Source organism: Rhamphochromis longiceps, linkage group LG13 (genome assembly GCF_057381845.1).
Source record: "Rhamphochromis longiceps isolate RC_006_pf linkage group LG13, R_longiceps_female_GT1.1, whole genome shotgun sequence".
In the NCBI taxonomy this organism is placed as follows: Eukaryota; Metazoa; Chordata; class Actinopteri; order Cichliformes; family Cichlidae; genus Rhamphochromis; species Rhamphochromis longiceps.
In genome coordinates, this window is record NC_140569.1 from 14,780,209 (window position 1) to 14,806,754 (window position 26,546).

General features: G+C 39.1%; 2 protein-coding genes across 2 annotated transcripts in view; one reads left to right on the forward strand and one right to left on the reverse strand.

Annotated features, from left to right (window-relative positions):
• Positions 1-14,450, forward strand: part of LOC146655516 (VPS10 domain-containing receptor SorCS1-like) — a 54,493-nt gene extending 40,043 nt beyond the window's left edge. Inside the window, exons 17-27 of the mRNA XM_085427920.1 lie at positions 691-804; positions 1,552-1,723; positions 2,012-2,198; positions 3,142-3,275; positions 3,378-3,501; positions 5,125-5,237; positions 6,142-6,276; positions 9,514-9,613; positions 9,909-10,017; positions 11,046-11,200; positions 12,486-14,450. Coding sequence (XP_085284046.1) covers positions 691-804; positions 1,552-1,723; positions 2,012-2,198; positions 3,142-3,275; positions 3,378-3,501; positions 5,125-5,237; positions 6,142-6,276; positions 9,514-9,613; positions 9,909-10,017; positions 11,046-11,200; positions 12,486-12,544 — 1,402 coding nt within the window. The 3' untranslated portion in view covers positions 12,545-14,450. The remainder of the gene's footprint in view (positions 1-690; positions 805-1,551; positions 1,724-2,011; positions 2,199-3,141; positions 3,276-3,377; positions 3,502-5,124; positions 5,238-6,141; positions 6,277-9,513; positions 9,614-9,908; positions 10,018-11,045; positions 11,201-12,485) is intronic.
• A 2,819-nt stretch (positions 14,451-17,269) lies between these two features.
• The window catches only part of LOC146655518 (VPS10 domain-containing receptor SorCS3-like), a 50,561-nt gene continuing 41,284 nt past the window's right edge, over positions 17,270-26,546 (reverse strand). The window contains exons 22-27 of the mRNA XM_085427303.1: positions 26,302-26,414; positions 25,944-26,078; positions 25,197-25,296; positions 24,261-24,366; positions 24,012-24,172; positions 17,270-18,545 (exon numbers count right to left, since the gene is read on the reverse strand). Coding sequence (XP_085283429.1) covers positions 18,481-18,545; positions 24,012-24,172; positions 24,261-24,366; positions 25,197-25,296; positions 25,944-26,078; positions 26,302-26,414 — 680 coding nt within the window. The 3' untranslated portion in view covers positions 17,270-18,480. The remainder of the gene's footprint in view (positions 18,546-24,011; positions 24,173-24,260; positions 24,367-25,196; positions 25,297-25,943; positions 26,079-26,301; positions 26,415-26,546) is intronic.

Here is a 26,546-nt window from a genome sequence, read left to right on the forward strand (position 1 = left end):
CATCGCAAAAGTATGAAAAATCTCAATTATAAAAAGTTTAAACACCACATGATCACGAGATAAAGAAAAATGTGGGTGCCCAGCCTTCGCAATCACATGAAAGCAGGTTCATTGCTGCATGATTCAAGTGCCCTTGAATAGATTTCCATAATGAATAGCAGTAGTGGTTCACTCTACACTCTATTATTAGCTACTTCTGTATGTCTAACAAGTATTGCTTCGATACTTGTTTATCACTTCAGACTGTCTCATCCTTTCTTTTATCTTTCTCATCTAACCGGTGCTGATTGAGCAGCACAAACTAATATAACACAAGCTTAACACCACTTTATTACTAGATGACTTCTGGCTCCTGAGAGAGTGTTTCCCTGATCATGATGAAAGATTTCTGACAGATCAGTCTTACTGATGAATACTTTGCAGAGGTATTATAATTGTGTGTTTGTGTTAACACAGACAATGCTTTTGCTGCCTCAGAAATTTGATGCAACCCCCCCAAAAACATCAAAACTTCAAATACTGCTTTGCTGTGGGGACTTTTCTCTAGCCCAGAACATTTCTGTTTGAAGGATGCATGTAGTTATTGATTTTTTTATTTTTATTTTTTGGTGTGGGGTTTGGGTATTTTTTTAATATATAAATAAACGATCCGTAATCTTGATAATAGTGTCTTTTTCCCTACTGAAACAGCGACTATGGGTTCGAGAGGCAGATCGATGGCACCTGTGCTCCAGCTTTCTGGTTTGTTCATTCAGCAACATCTAGAGACTGCATCGCAGGGGACAGCTTTCTCAACACCACAGGGTATGCTTGAGTCACTTGTTCATTATGTTTTTGATTTAATTCAAGTTTTATTTGTCAATGCAGTTTACATTGCACAGTAAAGACCATCAATAGTAGAGAGATCAAATATCCCCCACCGAGCTAGCACTTGGTGGCAGTTTTCACAGGATGAGATTTCTGGTAGAACCAGATTGAAATGATGCCAGAAAAACAAGCAGCAGATGCACAAATGTTTTTAGTTAGTTTCAAATCAGCCTTCATGAATCACCAGTTGTTGTGTTAAAATAGTAGTTTTCATACAATGTAATTTCCAAGGTTAAAAACAGATGGAAAACATGCTTGAAAGAGACGTGTGTGGAGTTTAGGTAATTAAAAAGATCAAACCTCTGATTTTCTTACTTCAGATTAAGAGCGAGGCTTGCTTATATTTATTGCCACTATTTAACTGTCAGCCAAAATAAGCCAGCTGTATAGCACAGGCTTCCCACCACACTGAACATCACGTCACATGCTGCTTAAAAACTAGTCATTAAACAAGACTAAACCAGCCAACATATGTGGGAAATATGATTAAAAAAATATCCAGTAATAAATCTGTTTGCATTAATATCTATTCATAACAGGCTAATTAAACTCACCTAATACAGCAGTTAAATATGACAAACAGTCGTATCCACTGTCTACATGGGTTGTGCCTGCTTTTATGCTCATGCCGTGTCTGACAGTCCTTTATTTTAGAAGTCCTCTCTTTTCTTTTACGAATTCTAGATATCACAGAGCTTTGTCTAACAACTGCACCGAGGGAAACCTGTTAAAGTACAGCCCCAGACGACAAAAGTGTCCCAGTCAGGCTCCCAAGGGCCTCCAGCTCTTCACCAATGAGGGAACGCTGGTAGCAACTTTGGGAAAGAATGTCACCTTCTTGGTGTTTCTGGAAGAGGTGCTGAGTTCACTTAAGAAAAAAAAACCCCATGTACTTTACATTATAGGGTGAAGCTTTTAGGGTGCATGCTCTTTTATTGGTGTACTGTATACCAAGATGCTGTCATGAACATATCACAGAGGACCGAGCAGCAGCACATCAAATAAATATGCTGTGACATGATTTACAGCATGATCTCATTCCAGTAGATATTAGAGAAAAAGCACACGGTTGTGTGTCAGCGAGAATGCTGACAAACAACCAAGGTTACAGCGTGAGTGACAGTATTTTCTTTTCTTTTGCAAGGGTCTTGGCTCCATGACAAGTATAACAGTGGACTTTGGTGATGGAACCGCTATATCCTATGTGAATATAAGCTCCATCGACGACGGGGTCAAGCATATCTACAGTAAAGTTGGCATCTACCAAGTTTCTGCTACAGCAAACAACGCTCTGGGCTTTGAAAGGATCGTGCTCTACCTCCATGTCTCCTGTGAGTGGAAAAAAAGTAACTTGTCCTGGATAAGCTCCTGCTAAAGCATACAAAATCATATAATGCATACACTTCCACTTCCATGCTAGATTTATAGGCATCATTCATAATGCAATGCTCATATTAAACCTTAAAAGTTCACATGATTCACACAGTTTTTTTCTGATCTTGGTGTTGTATGATGTCAGTGACATCTTTAATACAATCAGCTCAGGCAATACAGCTCTAGCTCACAGATGCCCCACCCACCTGCTGTTCAAACCTTCTGTTAATTGTTTACATCAGACGAAAGTTGGCTTAAAGGGAGCTAAAACAGCTTGAGGGTCTACACCATGGCCCAGTGTAAGATAAATGAGGATTATTTTGAAATCTGAATCATGCAAAGCCATGTCCAAAAATAAAAATATGGAGCTGGAATATACACGTATATAATACAGCTAACTTTGCACCAGCCTTCAAATAGATCAAAACACTTGGACTTTTGAACCTTTAGAGTGAAAAAGTGGTTTGAAAATGCACTCACGCTCCTTCTGCGGGTTCAGATCGGCTCATTAAAGTAAGACTTCACCGAAAAAAAAAGAAAAAAAGCTTTGAGTGTCATTCATCCAGCGTGGGTGTGAAAGACAGCTGTTTGTTGTCTCCTTGTTGACAGAAAAGAGCGCCACTGGTCAGCTTGAATTTACCTCATTATAACAGATTCCAATAGTGGCACTTTCATGGGTGCAAAAACATCAAAACATCTGCAGACACTTGTCAAACCACTCCTGAAGCGCATTCAGCTCCATCCTGCCTGTCAATGTGTTCCAGGCCGCCATTGTTGTGCCAGAATACTGTGTGATCAAATACGTGGTTTCTCTTGAAATTTGGAGCACCATGAAAGCTTTACGTTTACGCATTTTAACAAAAGGTACGACTTTGGAGTTTCTGTATTTTCCCTCTAAAGGTCAACTCGAGCAGGTCCAGCTTTCTGCTCCGTCAGTGGTCATCAAGAACAAAGCAGTAAACCTTACCACAGTGCTACAGCCCAGTGATGTGGGAACAGTCACTTATTACTGGTGGTTTGATAACAAAACGGAGGTAAGCCATACTTTCTCCTACTAAACCATGCCGCCTGTTTACTGAGCAGCATGATAGATAGTAGACAGTTTCATCTCATCTCATGCCTCTATGCCTTTTTAGCCTGTTGTGACCCTCAGTGGCGCAATGCCCTTCACTTTCTCCAAGGAGGGAACTCACACTGTTACTGTTCAGGCTTCAGTGGGCAACACTGTCCATCAAGATCAAAAGAGGGTATCAGTTTATGGTATGTATCTTTTTTATGTTACCATCATTTTCTTCACCTAATGCACTTAAGTAGCCATTCGATAATTGTTTTGCCTCTAGAAATTGAGAGTGAATAACTTGAAAACTTTATGGCTTCTGACAGCACAAAAAAAAGGGTTCAGTGATGCTTCTTTCAGCCACATCTCGTGCCATTCATGAGTGAAGGACGCTGGCTGTGTTGCAGTAGAAATTGTTTAGTTTAGTAACTACAGTTTTGATCATGTGAAAGCTCTGTAGGGGTTATGAGATGTGCCAGAAAACATAAAAGCATTGCTGCAGTGTTTCTATGATCCAAGTTTAAGCCTGGGTAAGCAAGTGAGACCAGTTCATTAAGTAAGAACTGTTCTTACTTAATGAACTTAATTCTATTTTTAATGACTTGGGGGCATTTACTTCAGGCTCCAGATGTTTTGCCTGTTGTTTCTGGAATTACAATTACTTTTACAAAGATATTCATTTTTTACAGACAATCAACTTTATGAATTTTGGTTGTTTCTGTGTTTTATTTTTATTTTTATTGCTTGCAATTAACAATGTGTGTATAGTTTTGAATGTGTATGTGCTACTAAATTATGCAACTTATGATTGCACTGTTGTCTTTCTTGGCCAGGACACTGCTATTTTTTTCTAGTATAAATGAAGGTAATTATAAATAATGACAGAGCATTTCTTTAAATTTCGTTCACTTTTTATGCTAGTTTGCAAAGTTAATTGTACCACATATGGAACTGGCACATGAACAGGACCCATCACTCAACTTTAAATGCATGCATTTTCTTCTGCTTATCCAATTAAAGTTTCGAGCCTATCCCAGCCATCACAGGGTGAAAGGCAGGGTGTAACCTGGACAGGCCACCAGAATATCGCAAAGCTAACACAGAGAGGACCAACCATTCACACTCACACCTGTGGCCAATTTTACAAAGAATTTCCAATCAACATGCATGTCATGAGCTGTGGGGGGAAATTATACCTGGAGTGTACTTATGGAGGCAAAAGGCAAACATGCAAACACCACACAGACACACAGTGGATTCAAACTGAGGCCCTTCTTGCTAAACAGCAGTGTTAACCACTGCACCTCTGTGCCACCCTCACCATAAACAATAAAAATACATGTAACACAGACAAAGACAGCAGAAACTCTGCACAGAATTTCTATTTATTTTCTTTTTGATATAAATTGTTTACTAACATTTAAAAAGATGTAAATTTTAATGAAAATACCAATTTTTGAGGAGTCCTGGGGCTGCTCTTTGAATCTAATAAAACACTTAGCGCTATAGCAGATCTCCAGTGTGAAGCAGTTCATTTTACATTCTGCCAGTAGTACAATCAATACATTTTATCACTGGCACTCCGACTGTCTTTTCTTGTAGCAGCTAATAAACAAAGTTGAGGATTTAGCTGCAGCTAATGATGCATGCACAGGAATAAACAATGTATTCTAAAATGAAATAAGAAGGTCACCAGACCAAAAAATATATGCAAGAAACGACACTTTTGCCAGTCAGTGTAAGGGTTATTTGAAGTGTGTGAAGTGGATAATTGTTTAAAGAGTTTTTTTTTTCATGAAGTAAGAAGATTTCTGCCTATATTTCAGATTATTTCCGCTCACACGTGTTGGCATTTTCATCTAATTTGGATGAGCTGAACCCCGGGGTGTCTGAGTGGAGAGAGGACATCGCCAGAGTTGTGAAAAACTGCATGGTTCAGGTCAGTTTTTCAGCTGCTGGTGTTATAAAGGCTGTAACATGAGTAGGAATAAACTAAACTTCAGAAATCTCATTTAGATTCTGGCAATTAGCAGCTTTACACTAGTGTGGAGGAGGGAAAAAAACTCTAGTCACTGTCTAGTGAGCTGATAACACTTAAGATTTTGGTTACGCTACATTTGTAATGTATGCATGTGATCTTGTCAAGTGTTTCACTCCAATAGCTGCAGTGTCTTTAACCTCAGTAGCTGTGTAATTAGTCGTTTCGCTCTGAACGCTGACATAGCGCATCACTCGAAATCATTATTACGAGCGCAAGCTTTCAACTGAACATGTCAAAACACTAAAGGGCAGTAAAAGTGCTGCTATGACACTTGCCTTTTGCCTCTGTGAAGAAGAGAATGACGGTGAGAGAACACCACAACCTCTAGTAAAAAAGAGCCACACTGTGGTTAAATGTGCCTGGTTTTCTCTTTCAGACACTGTGGGGATGTCATCAAAGCAGCGGGTTATGTAAAAGACCTGGATACTGAGCTCTATATATATCCGACAGTAGCCCTCAGTATGAAACATTCACTTTGACCTTCTGTCTTGTCAGATATGACCACAGTTTGCACCAAGAAACTGACAGCAGACCTCTGGTTACGGCACAAATGCACTAAAAGCTCTGGCCTTTACCAAAGACTGTCATATTGAACTTGCATGTTTAACTTGATTCATGCATTATACCTCGACAGTGACTGGTGCTTAGGCAAATGATATATGAAGCAGAAAGCAGAAAGAATTTACTCGTTAATACAGATGACCCCCAAGGATCGTATTTCAGGGCCGTAGTGCACACTATCACCTCAAAGTGTGTCAGTTCAAAAACCTTTTTTAATGAGGTTTTGTTGTTATTATAAAAGGTCACTGGAATCAGTGAGGATCAGCTCCTGGTCACAGTGCTTCCAGGGCTACCAACTACAGCAGAGATTTTCATTGTACCTGAGAAGAGGCCAAGTGACAGAGCCATGGATGAAAAGTGGGCACACCTGGATCAGGTACTGTCTCATAAATCACTATAACGGTCCTTGACAGATACTCAGTACACTTTGGTTTTCTGTAATCCACAAAAGAAAATAAATAAATACAAGAAGTTGAGGAGTTAAGAGACCATCTCAGGAGAGAACATCTCAGGAGAATGCCTCCTTTCCTTCAGAGTGTCATACAGGATTGTTGAGCTATCAGTATAAGCTAAGTATTAAAAACATATCTTTCTATCACTGCAGCTGTCTAGCAGGCAGGAGAGGACCCAAAAGTAGCACTCTAAAAACACCACATAAACTCACTGACTGGACTGAGGACATAAATACACATGAGGTAACAAGAGGACAGGCCACAGGTGTGAACACAGGTGACACTAATCTAGACAAATGAGACAAGGGAAGCAAAACTGAATGTGTTAGGAGACTATTGAAGTAAAACAGGAAGTAAGATAACCACAGAGACAAAACTAAGACTCACAGGCTTGACACCGGGACCGGGGACAAGACAGACTGAGGCTGAATCACAAAACTCTTGATAAACTAGAAAATAACATTCGGAAACCAGACATCATTATCTCCTGCTTTCAAAAAATACAAACCCAGACGAAAACTCAGAACAGTTTCTGTCACCACAGGGTTGCATCTTGCTTTGCAGATACACAGAACATTGTATTTACCATACCATAGTCTTAAGCTAAAGGATAAAAATGAAAGTGGTCTGCAATTTTTTTTTTCACCACACTGCCTCCTGCATTGATTTTTTCCCCCCCTGAGAAACTCTTTGCATAAATTTCAGTTTCTCATATATTGCTGCAATCATCCCTAATTATCTAAGATTCTTTCTCCAATTTCCGATTGATGTGGAGCATCAAGCTGTTTTTAGAGTCCTTGGTTATATGTATTGGAGAAGTGTTTTAAGGAGAGTTACATCTTAACTTCCCTTTCTCTCTGTTTGTCCACAGTACTGGAAGTATGTGTGCGCTGAAATGAAATTGTATTTGCACAAATTCCCCCTCTCTTATCTCTGACTACTGACTATTATTTCCTGTTTCCAGTTTTTCTTTTCTTTTATGTGTTTGACAGACAGAGTCTGTTATGCGAGAGACTACCTAATTATTATCCAATTATTTTATGCTTTTCTTTATTACTTCTTAAAATGTCTTCTGCCTTCTTTGGTGCCACAGTTTCCCTTTTTTTTTCCATTCCAATCATCAACTTGGGGAGACTTGAAACTTGTTCTGGCAAGACAATACATCAAAATGAGCATAATGTCTGCTCTTATTTTTGTCAGAGTTACATTATAGTTGCATAGTAACACAGTTTTAAGTGCAGCTTGACTTGGAAAGTCTGCACTCCATCACCACCTAACATTAAGGTTAACTCTGACAAAAATAAATGCAGACGTGATGCTCATTGTGATGGATTACCGAAGTCAGCCAAGTTTAAAGTCTCTGAAAATGCATTTTCATACCATTGTGAAATGAATGGATGCCACTGGCTGCTTGGTGGTGAGGAAAAATATGATGTTATGCCTTGGAAAAGGTCAGCCGTAATGAGGACTGTACATTTTTTGTGGTAATTGGGCTAAAGCATGCACAAACTCTGGTGTAGTCCATCAAGTGAGAACTCAGTGAATAAGAGGAATGTGTTCCATATAGGCTCATTGTTATTATTATATAGACCCCATAGGCTCTTTTCTTACACGAGCCAATCTTTCAGTAGCGTCTCAATAGTCTGTCCTCATGCACTTTCTTGTTTTTTGAGTATACCCCTATTTAATCAGTATTTCTCTTCCTTATCACGCATATTATTTCACAGAACCTCCAAACTGATTTTAAATCTGTATCACTAAACTGTTAATTATTTCAGTGTTTCCACTGATTCATATTGTATTTCAGGCACTCCTAAAATGTAATACTTTATGTCAACACTAGAGGGCAATGCCTTCCCGTGTAAAAGCACTGCTGCATCCATCAGCGCACTGAAATAACACTCAGAGTATCTCAGAATGTGTAATTGGACTGACAGTCACCTCTGTGAAGTTTTGAGACTTGCATAAACCTTTGGGTAACGATAACAACTTTATTTTAAGCCGCCCGGGCTTCGTGGTTGTTATTTTCTTGCTGTGAAATAATATTCCTGGAAATGTATCGTGCATCATGTTCGGAAAAGCTATCAAATAGGTAAACAAAGCAATAAAACAGAGATGTTTTTTTAAAGCTAGACAAGCTCATTTATTCATAACGGAAGAGACTACAATGTATCACAAGTAAACATAATTTTGCTGGCTCACAGTCAGTCTTGAACTACGTTAATAGGTATTTAATTACATTGATGCATCATATAATTGGCACCATCGAGAAAGGAGACAATCTGGGGCAGGCGGCTGGGATTGGGAATTAAAGAGATGTATTTATCTAAAGCCTGTCTGATTACCTGGCAGAACCTCACAGACAATAGGGTAATAAATCTTCAGTTCACTGTTCTCATCTCCAGTGAATGACTTGCAATGTGGAGGCACTGAGTGAGCGCCAACACATACACATGTGCATCGATGAGTGCATGTGTGGAGGAGCTTATTAAAATGTGTAATAGATTTACTGACCCTGATATGCCACTAGAACAAAAAGTAATTATTCATACTGTGTAGAGCGGTCTAATTTTAACCAGTGGAAAGATTTTAGAAAGAGCGAGATGGAATTAGTGAGGCATGGCTAAGGACTCAAATGGGCACTGGGAAGGCATTTTGGTCTCTTGCTAAATGACTGCTTCATCAAGGTGTGAAAAGCAGGGGAACTTGAGTCTCTTCAGGGAGAAAAATTAAAACAGCAATTTTAAGATATTAGAACACACTTTGATTTCCAATAATGTTGCCTCACTGAACCTATAAATGGGCAAATCACATTCCCTTTAAAAGGAAGCATGACAAGGAAATAGTTTGAAAAACTCCCCGCTGTGATGGAAATGGCAGAAGATTATTTTTTAATGTCGCTGCCACACCATAAGCAGAACACCTGGTTACCTGATAAGGTTTTTCCCCCACCATTAAAGCCTGTTAGGTTTCAGTGCAGCAGGTTTGGTTTTCCCTGTGTCACATCACCATTTGCTCCTCTTTAGAAGGAAGCAAAAACTCTGATCCATAATTCAAGCTGTTGGATGGAATGGCTGTGGTTGAAATATTGATGACTGTGAAATATTCCTATACAGCTGCCGCTAACTGAGCCTTCTCCGCTCTGCCACTTCTCGTCATAGCTTTCTCAGGTTCTGCTAAGTGCTCTGAACCAAGACCTCATCCAGTTCACACTCAAACCGGGGGTGCAGGTAAACGTGTACGCCACACGGCTGTCTCCAGGTGAGCCTGCTGCGTCTGTCACACACCTACCTGAACAAATGGCAGGCAGTCTGATCCATTTTTGTTAGAGATGTGTTCCAGACCCCATTTCTGGGGTCGTGTTGGGGCCAGACTGTGTGCGGTTCTTCTAGTTTGAGGCTGAAAATGAGATCTACATGTGAACGAGCTTTCAGCTTTTCAAATGCTTATGTAATTTGTCATATTGTTGTATTCGTTTTCCATGTTCTCTCTGTTTATACTGCGCTGACTGATATTTAACAGAATTGCTCATTTTCTCCATCTTTCTGCTTCAAAGCTCCTCTCGTGGACAGCAGTGATAGTGGCCACAGCGGCACGGCGGTCATCATGCTGGTGTCAGTTGTCCTGATGGGCCTGGCTGCCTTTGTTATATATAAATTTAAAAGGTACAAAATACTTGGGTGACAGAGCACAGTCAGAGAAAGATAAGTTAGGCGGAGTCATAAAAATAAGCCCTCTGATTTGCAGACGCATCCATGAAGTTGTCTGCGATAAAATACGTTATTGCTTTGTTTGTTTGTGTGTATTCGCACGGCCCTATTTAGGGTTGCTCCCATTATCTAGAAGCAAGCACCTAACTGCCGAACTCCTAAAACTTTCCAGAAGTATTCAGACTCCATATATCTCTGAGTTATGGACATCCACGACACAATAATAGCTTGAGAAATAAGACAATTCCCCTCTGTCTCAATCTGCAGAATATTACAGGGAATGACAGGCTAATCAATTCTCCCAGAGCGCTGAATGGGTGTCAGAGTCCTGCAGTTATCAATATTCATCTATCTGACAATGTGAGGGTTGACCTTTCGGAAATGCTAAACACAGCTATCCAAGGTGAGGCATACTCTGCAGAATGGCAGGAAAGGTTGAGAAGATGAATCCTGAGACAACACACATTATACAGTGAGGGACATACAGTAAATAGCATCCTCTGCTGGAGGTAATCCCATGCCAATCACAGGGGGATGGTTTTGTTCGTCAGTAGTTTGTGGAATTTTACTCATTATAAAGCAAACACTGCTGAACTTTATGGATAGTAATTACTACATTAAGAAATCAACTTGGAGTTCTTAAGCTCCCCCAAATGTCACAGCACCAGCTGCAGCACAAAAACACAAGGGGGTGAATCTGAAATTAGAAATGCAAGATGTTAGTTTTAAGCAGAATTGGGGATGCATCTGAGGGGATGAAAAATTGATTGAAAAGTGAGGTGAACAATACGAAAAGTGAGAGAGCAATGCCCAGTGGAATGCAAAATGCCCTAGTTTCCAGCTTTCAAGCAATCCTCTCCCATCCTTAACAGTTAAAAATAGTGCGTGACACATTATGCCTAGTGAAGGCATTAGTGAAACAGACCTGATGGCAGGTTTCCATTAACTTGCTTCCCTTTCCCCACCTTGTGCACGACCTGCAGGAAGATCCCAGGCATGAACACATACACGGCAGAGCAGCCTGACAAAGAACAAGAGGTCATCCCGTCAGTGACCTCCATAGCCGTCCCAAACCCTGAGGGGGACAAGCTGACCGCACTGGATCACGTGGATGTACAGCTGGACTCAAAAAGCAGAGGTGTGTAGCGCTTTGTTAAAGCTACAGGCTTTATTCAGCTTGTATCAGTTTTTTAAGCAACAAAATAGGTGTCATCTTCCCAGGCAGCCAAGCCGGCGGTGTACTTGTCACTAAAACTGCATAATTACTTACCTGATAGAATTGAGGTAACTGGAATTTTATTTGTAGTGCTAAGAGCAATAACAAAATGACATTTAGAAGATTTGTTTCTTTTCTGGGACATTATCGCCATTAATTTGGAGATCCCACAGAAAGCACTGTCAACAGTTTTTTAAATTTTTTTTATTCAGAATGAACTATAAAACACGGTTTACAGCAGTGTCTGTGAAGAAGCCAAAAAGGGCACACTTACTTTACGGGCTATAATTGAAGGGAGCAAATGTAGATAATGAGTTCAAAGAGGATTATCCTGGTGGAATCTTCTGGACAATCATGGCAGGAGCGAAAGTGAGAGTTACTTAAAGTGGAAATTCACAGAGAAACTGAAATAATGAAACTGTGCAACATAAATCTGGTATTTCTTGTTGACTAGTACGCTCTTCCATTAAGAATCATAGTTTTGAACATGTACATTGACAAACGCATGATGCTACACCTGATACATTTTTATTGTATGATTCCCAGAAGACGTCTTGTTTGATACTGTATGTAGCAGTGTCTTCAGTAAAGATGAACCAAATGTTTGGCAAAAAAAATGACTAGCCACGTGCTAGGAAATCAGAAAGCTATATCTTAATCGCGACATGCTAAAACTGTGTTCACTGAAAGGCATCGTGTCTTTATTTGTAAATAATAAATATTTGAAACATTAAAGAAAATTGTCGCAGTCAGGAGCACTGGCCACAAGTTAAAGCTCGCTGACTTGATATTCGCTTACTATTAAGTGCCAATTCTATTTTTCCTCCCCGTGTATTGTCAGACGAGTTGCCAAGACAGAGTTATTATTTTGTGTTATGTATTTATGTATTTGCCAGCCTGACTTTGGCACAGTGAGGTATTAGCACGCACAGGTAAGCGAAGCACAACCAAGTGTGAGCTAAAGTGATGAGAATGTCTCGGTGAATTATTTGACCCAATAAAATAATTAGTACAGCTGCAAAGAAGCAGAGTGGTGAAAGCATTTTCATCAAGAAATATATATGAAGTTCCGGTTGATTTACCTCCACGCGTAGCTAAACAATCGACCCATCCAAGATAAATGTGTTTGCCTGCAAAAATACACCCTCATGCAAATAGCATACATAAAATTCCTCCCGTGTCGCTTTCCTTTCTTCTCCCTCGCCAGGCTACCTGCCATCTCACACAGACATCAAGCTCTCTGATGAAGCACCCCATGTGTTTTAATGTTGAGAGTCTATGACCGACTCGAAAGCAATACATCTTCTTTGGCAGTTACTTCCAGCAAGCTATGAAACCACGGTCACAATGAATGGTCTCGAGTGTTTTGCTACCCATGCATGGATGGACCAGTTCACACTGTGCTGCCTAATCCCTCTGAGGAGACTGTACAGATTTATACTTGCTTCTTGAAAAGGAACACTTTTTGACTGAAATACTTGTATTTTTGCAAGGACACTGATCTTTTTATGTAAATAATGTACATCCATAATGGAAGAAGTCTCAGCTGGTTACAGCTGCGCCTGCCCAAATATGAAAATATCAAATGGGAGTGATGTGTAATCATATCTCAAAATATTCTACCGTTTCTGTTTTTGGACTTGTGTTTGTGGAGTTTACTTTATTTAACTATGTGGAAATAGCTTATCTGAGTAAGACAGTGAGGGAAGCAGATTCATTAAGCTCTGTACAATCAGTAAATCTTATCAGGAGATTCTCATCAAATGAAAGCTTGCAATATCCAGGAGATGAAGGAGAGCTCCTAGTCCCAGATCTGTGTATTCCATCAAACCTGCCTCTGTGCCGCTCAAAATGTTATAATATGTGTCATAACAAAAATAAGAACAGAAGATTACAGTAGATGGGTATGCACAGCAGATGAACATCTGAGCAATCCCTCTTGTCTAGTAGACTCAAATAAGTCATTTTGGTGACAATGAAGGCAGCGGAATGAATGCTAACATCATAAATGTTACCCTGCTTTAACGCGAACAACACATTAGTGCTCTAAATCATTGTTTTGGGCTATTATTGCAACGGTAGTCTTATATTTGATTGTCATATGGTCAACTTTAACTGTTGCACAAAACAGTGACTTTTACACTTTGTATTTATTCATTGCCAGAAGCATTTCTGGTGTATTCGGGTTTCTATACAGAGAACAAAATGTAAATTTTCAGAATAATAACACTGCAGCAGACACTCACTGTAATGCAGTAAAAAGCGCTAAATTTACACTTTAGTTATTAGATCAAGGTTTATTTTCAGTTTGTCGCCTCCTTGACACAATTATTACTTACTTTTCATATTTTTCTTTGAACTGCTGGTACTGTGAAGGATGTGGTGCCTTTTTATAGGAAAAGAGTGAAACTGTGGATTTTTGGATTATTGTAATTCACTTTTTATTTACTCTGGACTGTTTATGATATTAAGATGATACCGACATCTACACATAGCATTTCCTCGGTTTACTGCAATGCACGGGAGCCTGCAGTCTGTTTAAGGTTTACCCCCAAGGACTCGGCGGACAAAAGCCTGCAGATTTGTTCATCTCGTTCGCTGCAAGGGACACAGAGATAGAGAAGACATATCTCCTGTCAACAAGGCTCAGCCTACGCACACTGCTTTGGTCAGCTGCTGTCTCTTTGGGATAAGTACTAAAGTTCTTCTTCATCAAACTTTTCTTTTTAAGTGTTGTCAGCATCATATGTCAGTAAGACAAATTGACTAGAGGCTTCTCCATACTTCTTCCCTCCAATCCTCCAATTGAGCCTGAAGCATAAATAAACTCGTCTTCAGACAAACTCTCATCTCTCCACATGGTCATCTGAAGATTTTTTTTTTCTTTGTGCTTGTTATTTATTTAACAACTATTTTTTGTTAAGTCCGAATAATTAACCTGTGAATACGATTGTGAACATATTTGCATGACCTTTTTTTTCTATTTCAAGCTACCTAAATATGTCTTAGGTAAAAAAAAAAGAAAAGAAATGTTAACAATGTGAACTGGAAAATGTTATGTTTCTCAACGGGCTAGACTAATCATTCATTATAAGTGATGTGATTATTCAGTGGGTTGTTACTGTGTTTTTCATTTGATCTTGCAGAAGTAACCATAATTACATAAATAATAAAGAAGAAACACAAAAGGATTGCAGTGTGGCTGCTATATTTCTGCTGTTTAAACCACGTAGTTAACTCGCAGGCTATGCAAAGTCAATCAGCAAGGCTCATGAGGAGCAAAAGTAAGGCTCTACCCTAGCCGACTGTGAGTCTATCACAAATTGGTACTTTTGATTGATAGGCACGCTCACATTGTAGAATTAGTTGCTTCTTCTTCTTTGTCTCTTAACAAGTGTTGCTTAGCATGCCTGAAGTTTCAGTGCAGCCATTTGCATAATACAATGGGGCAGAGCGAGAGGACAATGAAAAGCACCAAGTAGCCTGGAGTGATTCTAATGGGATAGTTCCTTGGCTCTCCCACTGTGCAACAAATTAATTATCCCCTCTCCAGGAAATCAACACACACACACACAAAATCAACAAGGAAGATTTTCCCAGTCTGGGTAGCACCTTGAATGAAAAATGTCCCACAACAATAACCCACAGCAATATTGTGTTAGCCACAGTGTGAAATTGATGAGCATGTTTCCTTTCATTGAGTGCTACATTACAGTGTCTGGCTGCAGCGAATCATCCATTAGTGATTGTCACCGTTCAATTTGATTGTGCACTGCCGAACATCCCAGGGCAGTTAGAGAAAGGCCTTGGTGTTAATTCAGACTGAGAGCAGGAGCGAGAATAAGACTCTCGGGGCGTTGATGGCTGTTGGAGTGATGAAGATTGGTGTGCGATATGAAGCCGTTGAAGTGGCAAACAAAATGCAAAACACAGAAACAAGGTCCTGGTTGCTGCAGCTTTGTGTGTGAAGACATATTTCAGCCAATCAACCACAGTGTTTTATGCTCCAATCTCACTGTCTTTCACATTTCTTTTGTAACTCAGAGAAGAAATCATACTAATACCCCCGTACTAACATCTGCTTTTCATCACTTGACCACAGCCGTAGTAATTGTTCCCATTAAAAAGAAACCAGCTATAACTGGCAACTTGAATGATAGAGTGTTAGAGGTAAAATGAAGCTCAGTCTAAATGTCAGATGGGAATCTTCACATGGGTGTTATCACACTTCTGCCCATTAAATCTGACTTCAGAGCCTCTGTGGGATCATTAAAAGTGCTGTGGTGAGCCTGATACACTGGCTGCTACATGGCACCTGTGTTTCAGATAAGGCTGTGGTAGTGCTGTTAAAGAGAAGCTTCTCGAACCCTTTGGTTTTTAGGTTTGTGTCATGACAACCCCAACATTTTTTGTAAGCACTGCGAGCCATTTCTTAATCTTACATGTTCCACTGTTAGGCTTACTGTGGGTGTATGCATAATACAAAACATAATTCCATATAAAAATACATTTATTTTGAACAATTTCAAAATGGCAATTTGTTCACAGTAAGAAATGTGATTCCAAACAAGACGATTTTATATAATCGACAAAAAGGAACAATATCATAGAAGTTTCATGTTTCATGCACAACTCTGGGCAAATGCACAACTAGACTATAAGACAAGGTGTTTAATAGTTTGTTTAATGTGTCAAGTAAAGTTTAAAATCACAATGATATATATTTATATATATATATATTTATATATACAGTACTGGCTCACCCCAATAAAAGTCTTTTATAGTCTTATCACAGATAATTAGGGCATGCTACTGTAAAAAAAAAAAAAAACAAACGAAAAAAAAAAACCCCCAATGAAATTAAAAAAGTGGACATACATCTTGCTGTGAGACTTAAAATCAAGGAAAGACACAACTGCCTGCTCAGTGGGCTGCCTTAACGACAATGTATGACGATGCTAGTGTACAGATTTAAATTCCATCTTATTCTATGTACATGTTGTCGATATTTCCCCTTGTAAGGCCAGACTTTCATGATGTTGTATACCATATTCTGAGAAACAGTCATTGAAAGCACCATGTTATCTAACAGAGCAGAAACATACATCCCTGTCTTATACTCTTTACCAACAGTCACATATGTATGCATAAGCATTATATCTACAACTCAAAGACCTCTAGTTTTAGGATGGTAACGTTTAGCTTGAGCATAAAGTTTAAGAGGTTAATAGAATAAATTATATGATTTAAAAAAAAAAATCAAACAATCTATTATATTTTTGTCTTATATTATAGTCACACTCAGGAAAACAGTGACGTGAGCCAAAATTACTGAGACTGTGTACAATGATGATCTTGTCACCTGAAATGATTGTTTCAAAGACAGGGACCAGGTTTGCAACCACTCGCAGTCAGTTGCCTTTGGTGGATGAAGACAGCAATAAAACGGTCAGTCTGCTTTCAGTTTGAATGTAGCTGGCTCTACATACACAGAAATTCACATCAAACGGAAATTCACACAAACTATTTACAGAGTTCAGCCAGAACCTCATAGATCTGAAACAGAATTTCCTCCACAAATAATGACATCATTGCTGCAAAATGACAGAGATGGTCAGCAACCTTGCTTTCATATAGAGATATAACCAGAATACAACTTGTTGGCAACCAGTTGAGTCATGTCTCCTATTTCAAAGAGATGCGCCGCAGATGAGTTGTGCTCATTGGTGCAGACTGACTCAGATTGATTGCATTGTGTTGCAATCTATGTTTATAAATGAGACTGCAGTTTTATGCAAACCTTTGCTAACCTGTCTGAAGGTGACTGCACTCAGTCTGAGTCAGGCCATGATTGTTTAGAGACAAAGGTTGAAGGTGTTGCATGCTCAACTTCTGCTTCTTATTTGCAATTGGTCGCCAAATGCAAAAAAAATCTGATGCAATCACAAGGCCACCACCCATTTTTCATAGTCATAATGGGGTTGCAGTGCTAGTTTTATACTAGTGCAACTGAGCTATTATGAAGGAAGAGCAGAATGTAATCTGCCCCATCATGCAAGTCTTTGTTGGATGGGTTGACTATCCATTAAAGCTGTGTCCGCACAACAAGTGATTCTCAGCAGTGCTGTGACCAGAGACCACAAAGTCAACCTCAAGTGACTATAGATCAAAAAAACTGCTAACAAAGCAAAGTGGACAAGTCCAAGATAAACTTTTCTCAAAATTGAGGCAATCGATTGAAGTGACTACCAGAGAGATGCTGGTGATTGACTTACAACCTGGTAATCAATACAGAGCATAACCGAGGCAACCAGAGCCTGGAATGATCGCTAGCAACCAACTGTTGGTTTCAGATGCATGAATTGCTCCCTGTGTGGACACGGCTCTTCAGGATGTAATAAAGAGGAAAAAGTAAACAAAAAGTATGAATAAAGTAAAATATTGTAATTGACAGAGTTGATCATTTTTAGTCAAATTAGTATGATAGAGATAAATATGAATGCAGCAGAACCTTTTTATTAGATGGAATCAGTATTTTCCAGCCTTGTTTAGTAGTATTCTAATATTCCCACAGGGCTGTCTCCTTACGACAACCACTGAGAAATCAATGTCGAGTTTACAAACTATAGTAAAGCCTATCCATCCTCTCTCTAGTACTAACCTCTCCATTAATAATATCCTCCTTCTTATTAACATTATACCCATATATTCCTAACACTGTTTTCTCTAGAAGGGCACCTACCAAAGCTTCCGGGGTATTTGTTTTCTAGTGCCCGGCCATGTATTTCCCAAATACTATACAAAAGGAGTAAAACAATATTTAAAGCAGCACAACATCATCTGAGTATTCATAATATTAATAATGTTCATATTAGCAATGTAGGATCCATGGCATGTGGTAAAGAGCGAGGGAGTCTTGACGCCACTTACTTTTTGCTTGTTGCTGCACTTATTAACACATTTCAGCATTAACTGTCCCCAAACTAGAGGCCCTGTAGTCTGGCTCAGTGGATTCATCTTTATCATCTGGTATTGTAAACTAGATGCTTATTCTATCCACATGAATAAAAAAAAACATGTCTCGGAACGATAGCAGCTATTGGCATGAAAACAAAGAAGGAAAAAAAAGACCAGTAAATAAAACTATTTCAGCACAATTGAAACACAACAATCAGTACTTACTCTGTAACAGAGCTCATGTCTTAGACATTAGTACAGTTAGGAAATTCCCTTGTAACAATTCTCTCCATATTTCTGCCAATTCCACCTGAAAAAAAGAAGAAGAGGTGAACAAATTATTAAACTGAGTAAATAAAATAGCAGGGGACTGCTGTGGCATGATTTGGTTTTTTTGTGTTTTTTAATTAAATGGCTTGTAGAGGCTTTTATATTTAATTGCATCATTCATGCATTTTGCCTGAAACACACTAAAAGAACATGGCTTATCCAAGCACGGCTGAGCTGGTGATGACGGTAGGCTGATAAGATACAATCGCCGTGACAAGTGCGGTCATTCAGATCGTGCAGACACTGGCTTATTCGAAAGTTGAACTTCAGCGTCTCAAACATCTCAGTTCAATAAATTCAGCCATTTGTATAGAGCAGCCTGAACCTAATTTCATGTTCATTCTCATAAGTAATAACCTGCAATAAATTCATTAAGGTGGAGACCTGGCTGTCAGTTCAGATTTACAAAAGACATACAGATTTTTTTTAGCTTTAAATTAATCTTATAAGAGGGATGTTTTAAGAGTAAAACTTGTGTAGCCTGCAGCAAATTGAGTATTTAATATAAAAGATAAAATGAGCTTTAAAATTGAGATCGGAATTCTAGTGCTTTTTAAAATGAACCAGAAACAGTAACTGTATATTAACTAAAGGGAGCTCTTTCACCTCTATAAAGCTAAAAGCACAGCTCAAAGAAATGAGCAGAACACTTGATTGTCACAGTATAACACAGTTGGTTAAACATCAAGTTTATCAGTCTGTTCAGTTAGGAAGCATAAACTATTGTAAATCCATTTCACCTGCTTTGGTAACAGTGAAAGTGACAACAGGTTCACTGGAGAGGCAACAACAAGACAGCTGCTAAAAAAGGAATGTTTCTGCAGGAGGTGGTCACAGACAGTTGCTCTCTCCTTATCCCCCCCGACTGATTTTTCTCTTATTTTGCTTTTTATTAGTGTCCTTGTCACTACTGGTAGCATGAAACAATACCTGCAGCCCATTCAGGCTGCACAGGTAGCTGCCCCAGGATGGCGCATCCATACATGCCATCACAAAAACTTTGGTGTATGTCTAAGGACAGTCTCAAGATTGTGGACATGATACCAAAAGACTGGCTAATACATGCAGAGAGGTGGACAAGACCGAAGAAGGGCATCAACCAAGAAGCAGGATCGGCCTCTGCTCCTGTGTGTGTGGAGAAACAGGGGGAGCACTGCCAGAGCCTTACAGAATGACCTCTAGTGGGCTCATTGTGCATATTTCTGACCAAACTGTCAGGAACAGACTACGGGAGACTGGGATGAAGGACTGAAGTCCTTTAGTGGGACCTGTGCTCACAGCCCACCACCGTGCAGCTTGGCTGGCATACGCCAAAGAATGCAAAAATTGGCAGTATCCACCTCTGATCCCCTGTTGGCTTCACAGATGAAAGCAGGTTCGCTCTGACAATGAGTCAAAGAGTCTGGAGACACCATGGGAAACTTTATGATGTCTGAAACATCATCCGGCATTACAAGTTTTCGCGTGGGTCAGTGATGATCTTATCCTTATCCTTGCAAGGTCATACAGACCTGCATACACAGACTGCTGTTTGGTACCAGGAGGGAATCCTCAGAACTTTTGTCAGACCCTATGCCGGTCTACATTGCTCTCATGTGTCCAGAGGGCATTTAAGGCAGTGATACACTGACTGGCTCTCATATTACCAGGCCAGGGCTGATGATTTTGGTTACAATTGATGTCGTTGCATCATTTTGTTTGCAACAAATTATAGATTATACATCAGTAAATAGTTACAACTTAGATATGTCATTCATCAAGATGTGGTGTTTGACTTAAGCGTTTCATGGATTTTTTTTGAGCAGTATACTTATTTCCTTCTGTCTGGATGGCTGCTGTAAAGAGACAGAAATGAGTTAATATGTTTTCAGACATGTTAACTTCCATTTCTATATCAAATGATTCTTATTCTAGTTAGGTTTTGTTTCAAATCTAGATGGTTCTATTTTATTTCAGACCAATACATAACAAACATTACTAATGAAGCTGCAATGAACCATTTTTGTGGTTGCTTTGGAAAGCAAAAATAATTAATATACAGATCTGTTCAGATTTATGTGGCCAATTGTTTTTCAGTAAACATGTTACTTTGCACAACCAGTTGTTACAAAATAACACGATCCCCTCTTTCAGCTCTGTGTTTGGTCTCCTATAAAGTTTTTATAGCTGCAAAATGTCTCAGTATTTTTGCCATCTAACTTTTAATCTTGACTACTTGCTGTTTGGTGCTGAGCTGCTGGTGTTTTTAGAGCTTTTCACAATAACAGTGGACTCAACATGCTAGTTGCAGATTGCATAGCTAAGGTTAAGTCCACTGTAAAGCCCTGCAAAGCTGAGGGGAGCTGCAGAGTCAGAGGTTAATTCTCTGTAGGTTCATCAATAAGAACACCTTTCAAGCTGTCCTGTCACATTGCCTTTTGACACACTATTATTAGAAAACAACTCAGAATCGATTTAAGGATGTCACTTAAGAGTAACCATCAATGGAGCACATGCAGGATACACCCGAGACTGATAGCTGTGACCAATTATGTAGCCGAATGAGAGGTGCTCTTCAAAAGTTACTGCTTCAGTGTTTTGTCTCTTTGACCAAGAGATGACATTTGATACTCCTACACTGAGTCTAGTGAATTCAGGTGTAATTTTTGGAGGTTACATGCAGTACAAGCCTCATCCTCCTTTCAAAAACAGTTTCCTTTTTCCACATACAGCATCAATTTTGTACGTACAAATGCTAATCAGAGAATTCTAACTTGTCTTCCTTAGTTGATTGCTAGGAAGACTGGTCCTGACAACTTCCTGTCTTGTATAATGTATCATACATGAATCCCCTTTCCAGCATAATTAATCCCCATTTCAACTCAACTGTAATTTTCTACGGAGCCCATATGAGCTGTCATTTTAATCATTTAGTATTAACATATATCAAATGAAAGTCCTTAACTAAGCTGCCAAAAAAATGTTCATTTAAGTTTGTCAGATACTGCTTGAAACATTCAAATCTTCCTTTTAACCTTCATGAATTCTGACTGTAATTTTACTTAATAGCTTCAGCGGCATTGTGACAGCTACCAGTGATAAGAGATTCTTCTTCGTTTTAAAGCATGTAAGGATATTTGGACTAAAGTGAGGACACATAAAATCACTGAACCCACACATTAATTAAATTAAACTCTCTAAGGAAATATTTCCCACTGGCTGGTGGAAGACCTGCCTTACAAGACATGGAAGGTTCAGTACTGTATAACAAATGTGCTCTATTTATTCCACATTTTTAAAAAGAGTTCACAAAATTGTGTAGGTAAATCATCGATGGCAATACTCAAAACAGATGAACAATCATATTAATCCTGCAGTAAGCTGAACAGCGACTTGGACTAACAGATGGTAGACTTTATAACGTTCCTGTAAAATAGTGAAAACCGAATACAGCAGACTCAGCTTTCTGGGAACATTTATATCTCAGCCAGAATTGGAATACATGAAAATCAAACCAAGCTGATGAGTACTAATGAAATCTTTAAGCAGCAGGTTGTAAATTCATTTAGCATAGCGAGCCACAGATTAAAGGCCCCATGCTGCTCTGCCCTTTTCTAAATAAACACTCTCGAAAGCAACTAAAAAGGAGTCAATTTGTTTCAGATCAGCAAGGACTTGGTTGAAACAGCTGAGAAATGAAGAACAGCCAAAGTGCTGAGTGACCAGAAAAAAGGCCTGCAGCCCACATGTCTGTGTCAGGAGCACTGCAATGCTAGTTTTGTCAAACAGTCCACACCGTCTGCAGGGACTGAATAGTTCTCATCTAAAAGACATCACAGCGGATGTCAAGCATAGCAATCAAAAAGTTAACTTGTCATGGTGATATCTGGTTTCTGTGCAGATGCTGCAGTTGTGCTCGGGCTGTGCAAATTGCAAAAATATGACACACAGCATTGATAAAGACGTCGCAGCACCTCAGACACGCACTGAATTCTAATGTATTTTTGAGTAGTTTCACTAAAAAAATAAAAAACATGCCATTTTAAATAAGAGCAAAAAGAACATCCTCGTATTTTGAGTCTACGCTATATTAAATTTCAGATTTATTCAAATGCTCAGTGATGTTTTTTAGGGCAATAAAAAGTTAATCAGCATCTGTCTTTTACAATAACATTCAGCCTTTAAACCCCGTATTAATAAAATACATATTATTACATTAAAAAATAATCACAGTAGGTTCTCATATACTCTTAATGTGGGCCTGAAATAAAAGCTTGCATCATGATACACTGTCTCTTCAATGATTGAAAGCAACAAAGTACATTCGTGGGGAACTTATACTGTACTTGACTATTTGACATTTATACTATATGTTTACACACTATGTTTTAACATAAAGTAGGTCCAGCATTTTATTGAAATATATGATCTAACATGTTAATACAGTATGTAAGGCAGAAACAGAGCTTGCACAATTGGAACAAGCTTGAAAGTGAATATTTGACCTGATCATCTTTAACTCTCTTAGCAGCATTCTTGTAATTTCTTTAAGTAGTCTTCAGGAATAGTTCTCCAGGGTTCTTGAAGGACTTTCAAAGCTCTTATTTGGATGTTGGCTGCCTTTTGTTCCTGTTCTCTATCAAGATGATCCCAAAATCCTTCAATAATGTTGAGATCTGGACTCTGAGGAGGCCAATCTGTGACTGCTACTATTTCAATTTGTGCTTTTTCTATCCTGTAGACACTCACTGTTGTACCTCACTTCTGACCTCCTCCATTCATATTGATTATGATTTGAACAGAAAACTTCAAATGTGGACTGATTACTCCATGAGACCAGTTTCCTCAACTTTTTTTAAGGATACACTGCACAGATCGCTGCAATCTGCCAGGTTTTTAGCTAATAGCACCATAAGAATCACCTTGTTGTTGCAAAAAGTAATATTTTGTGTTTTTCAATCTATATTGTTAACATTTTTCATACAAATTACATTTTTTGACAGGCTAACAAAGTGCCAAACAATACAATTTAAAATTGGTTCTTTGTTAGGTTTTCTGTGATGTGTAGATACAACACTGTTAATTCTGTAAGCCAAGAGCCTTTTTAAGGTTAAATGATTTATACCTCAGTGTTAAGTGGTTCATAAAAATACTCTGAAAATGGTCAGGTACAAGAGCTGCACTGAAAATAAGTAAAAAAAGCAACCAATGTCAAAAGAAAAACTTTGAAAGACCTTCAGAAAGCCTGGAGAATTATTGCTCCTGACCATTAAAAAAAATTAGACATAGCATGGGTACTTGGAAGCAACATATATAGAAAAGAGGGATGCCTCACAACTTTTGCACAGTAGTGCAGCCTCATTAGAATGTAGATTTTATGTCACTACTCCATTAGTAATAATTACAGCACATTTTTCAACAACACAGTCACAGTTTGCCTGCAGTAAAGGCATTTTGAAAGGATTACCTATGTTCCTCGCCTCCAGCTCTTTTTCCATGAGTTCTTTCTGGGAGGGAAACTCACTGAGCTTGACCTTGGACATGGTGTCATTCTGACCGACTGTGCTTATCACTTCTGAATCCTTCTCATGGCTGTCCTCAGTCTGAACGTGGACCCAAGGGATTTTCCTAAGAGACAGCAGAGCAATAAAGATGATTAGCTTTTGATTATCAAGTGAGTTCAACAGTATTTACTTCGTTATCTCAGTAAACATACCTTTTGAACTTGTAGATGAAGAATGCAGCTAAACCAACAAACACCACGATGAGCAGCATCAGCATGGCCGACCCACTGGGAAGTGAGTTTGAGTCCACAAGTGGTGCTGAAAGCCAAACACCATAAATGAGCACCAAACTTTTTACATAATATGTGTTAAACTCATTACTTTTTCCTAAACCATGTCCTATTCCAAGGATATTACTTCATTACCCAATGTCATGAAGAGCATATCCCTACATGTTATCCCCTCAGGGCATAAAAAGCACCTTTAGGAGGTCCACTGCTTCTCTCCAGGGTTCATACTGCATGCAGCAGTAGCTTATGCATAGTCATGGCTTTATAAATGCTGAGATGCAATATTCAAAGTATTTCCTCTCACTGCCCATCTTTCTCCCCGTCACAGAGAAGCCTATGAAGTCTTTGACCTTTCCCGATCATTTTAAAGGCAACCCAGACCTTTGTATGCAGACACAAATGAAGACAGATCCATTGGTGGATGAAAAGGGTAAAGACACGCGAGGTGATCGACACGTTTTTACGATATGCTAATGACCCGGTGACCCTGTGAATTTCCCGTGCATATCAAACACCTGCTTTGTCAATCATGTGATTGATTGGCTGACTTCAAAGAGAGCTACTGTCTCATAGCCTCAGGTGCAAAACTGGCACTCTGTGAAGGATATTTAAATCCTGTGATATACAGCATTGTCCGTCTCTCAGGAAACACTTTGTCTTTGCCTTGCTTTATTTTTTCAGAGCGTTGTTAAAATTCAATGTCAAACCAGTCTAACGAAGACACATCTTATCTAATGCTCTGTGGATCTGTAGACATGCTGTATTAATCTGCCGTAAAATAAGCCTAGGGCCTGTTTGAGTGTTTTGTTTTCACATATCTCTAAAAGGGTTTCAATGTAACGACTGCTGAAAACTTACCCAGAGTTTGCTGAGTCATGTACACAATAATGCGAATGTCAGCTTTCAGTTCAAACTGGATCAGGCCTTGGTTCAGTGCAGTGACAAAAATATTTGATATCTGTCACAGGATTTTAACAAAAACACACAGAAAACACAAAGGTTTACATTAAAATTTCATGAACAAGCAAGACATTTTTGGAAAAGAAAAGATTGATACAATAATTAGCTCAGCTTAGCATAATGGCCGGTGGCGCCATTGACTGGCTCTCTCCATTGTTCAAAGATTCGCCCGATAATTAACACATTTCAGTGCATTTGTCTTGCGTTTTGCACTTACTTTGTTTGAGTCCTAGCAAAATAAGCAGTCTGCGGATCTTTTGTGAGCTCAAAAGCTTTTGCTCAAGATCATTTAACAAAAAGAAATAAAAATCAACTATTCTGACAAAAAGACAGGAGCCTGAGATGGAAGTGGCAGAACTGAAGATGTTAAGAGTTTTACTGAGGATGTAGTGAAGGAGGACGTGCAAGTGCTTTTGTGACAGAGGAGGATGCTAGGGATACGCTAAAAGAAGAAGAAGGAAAACAGAAGAAATAAATACCAACTATGGAAACATGCCATATGAACAAACAGTCTTATTATCCTATTAACAGCCTTTAGGTCCTCTTAAATATCTAGCATAAATATAAATACAATGTATCTTTAATGTCCAGGAAACAGCAGCTCTACATAAAAGCTGACATGATCTACATTATTGTGGCTCTTACCATCTCAAGAGCCGCTTCGCTCCCACTCTTGTGCTCAGTAGATGTCTGCTCATCAGGCAGAATAAAGAGCTCTGCTGTAGTTGGAAGCCCTGGATACAGAGATACCAGCAGCTGATCTTCATGAATCCCAGACACCTGCAGTGACGCGAAAACACGACAGCCAGGTATGGCTTTACTCTGAAGGCTAAATTCACACTAAATAATGTGTCTCCTAAACAAAATAAAAGAAGAACACATGGGTTACAAAACATCATGACTGCTGTGTCATTTTAGCGCACCCGTATAAAATAGTAATGACCCTGAAAGCCATTGGTGTTCGCTGTCAACTGCAGGAAAGATCTCTTAGGAACTGATGTACCTGTGATAGAGCTGTCCGCACCACACGGCCTATGTCCTCCCTCCATTCGGGGATGTCAGGATTGTGCTCATCAAGCGCTGGCGAAAACGACAACAGCAGTGACCTGAAGAACTCTGGAAAAAAGGTGAAGTGATGTCTGTTAGAATATTAACGCTACTTCTAGTTTAGGTTTTGATTAATCTGATGTGCAGTTTTGTCCTTTTTCATTTGGCAACATCTGCCTTGAAGTTAATTGCTCCTCGAGA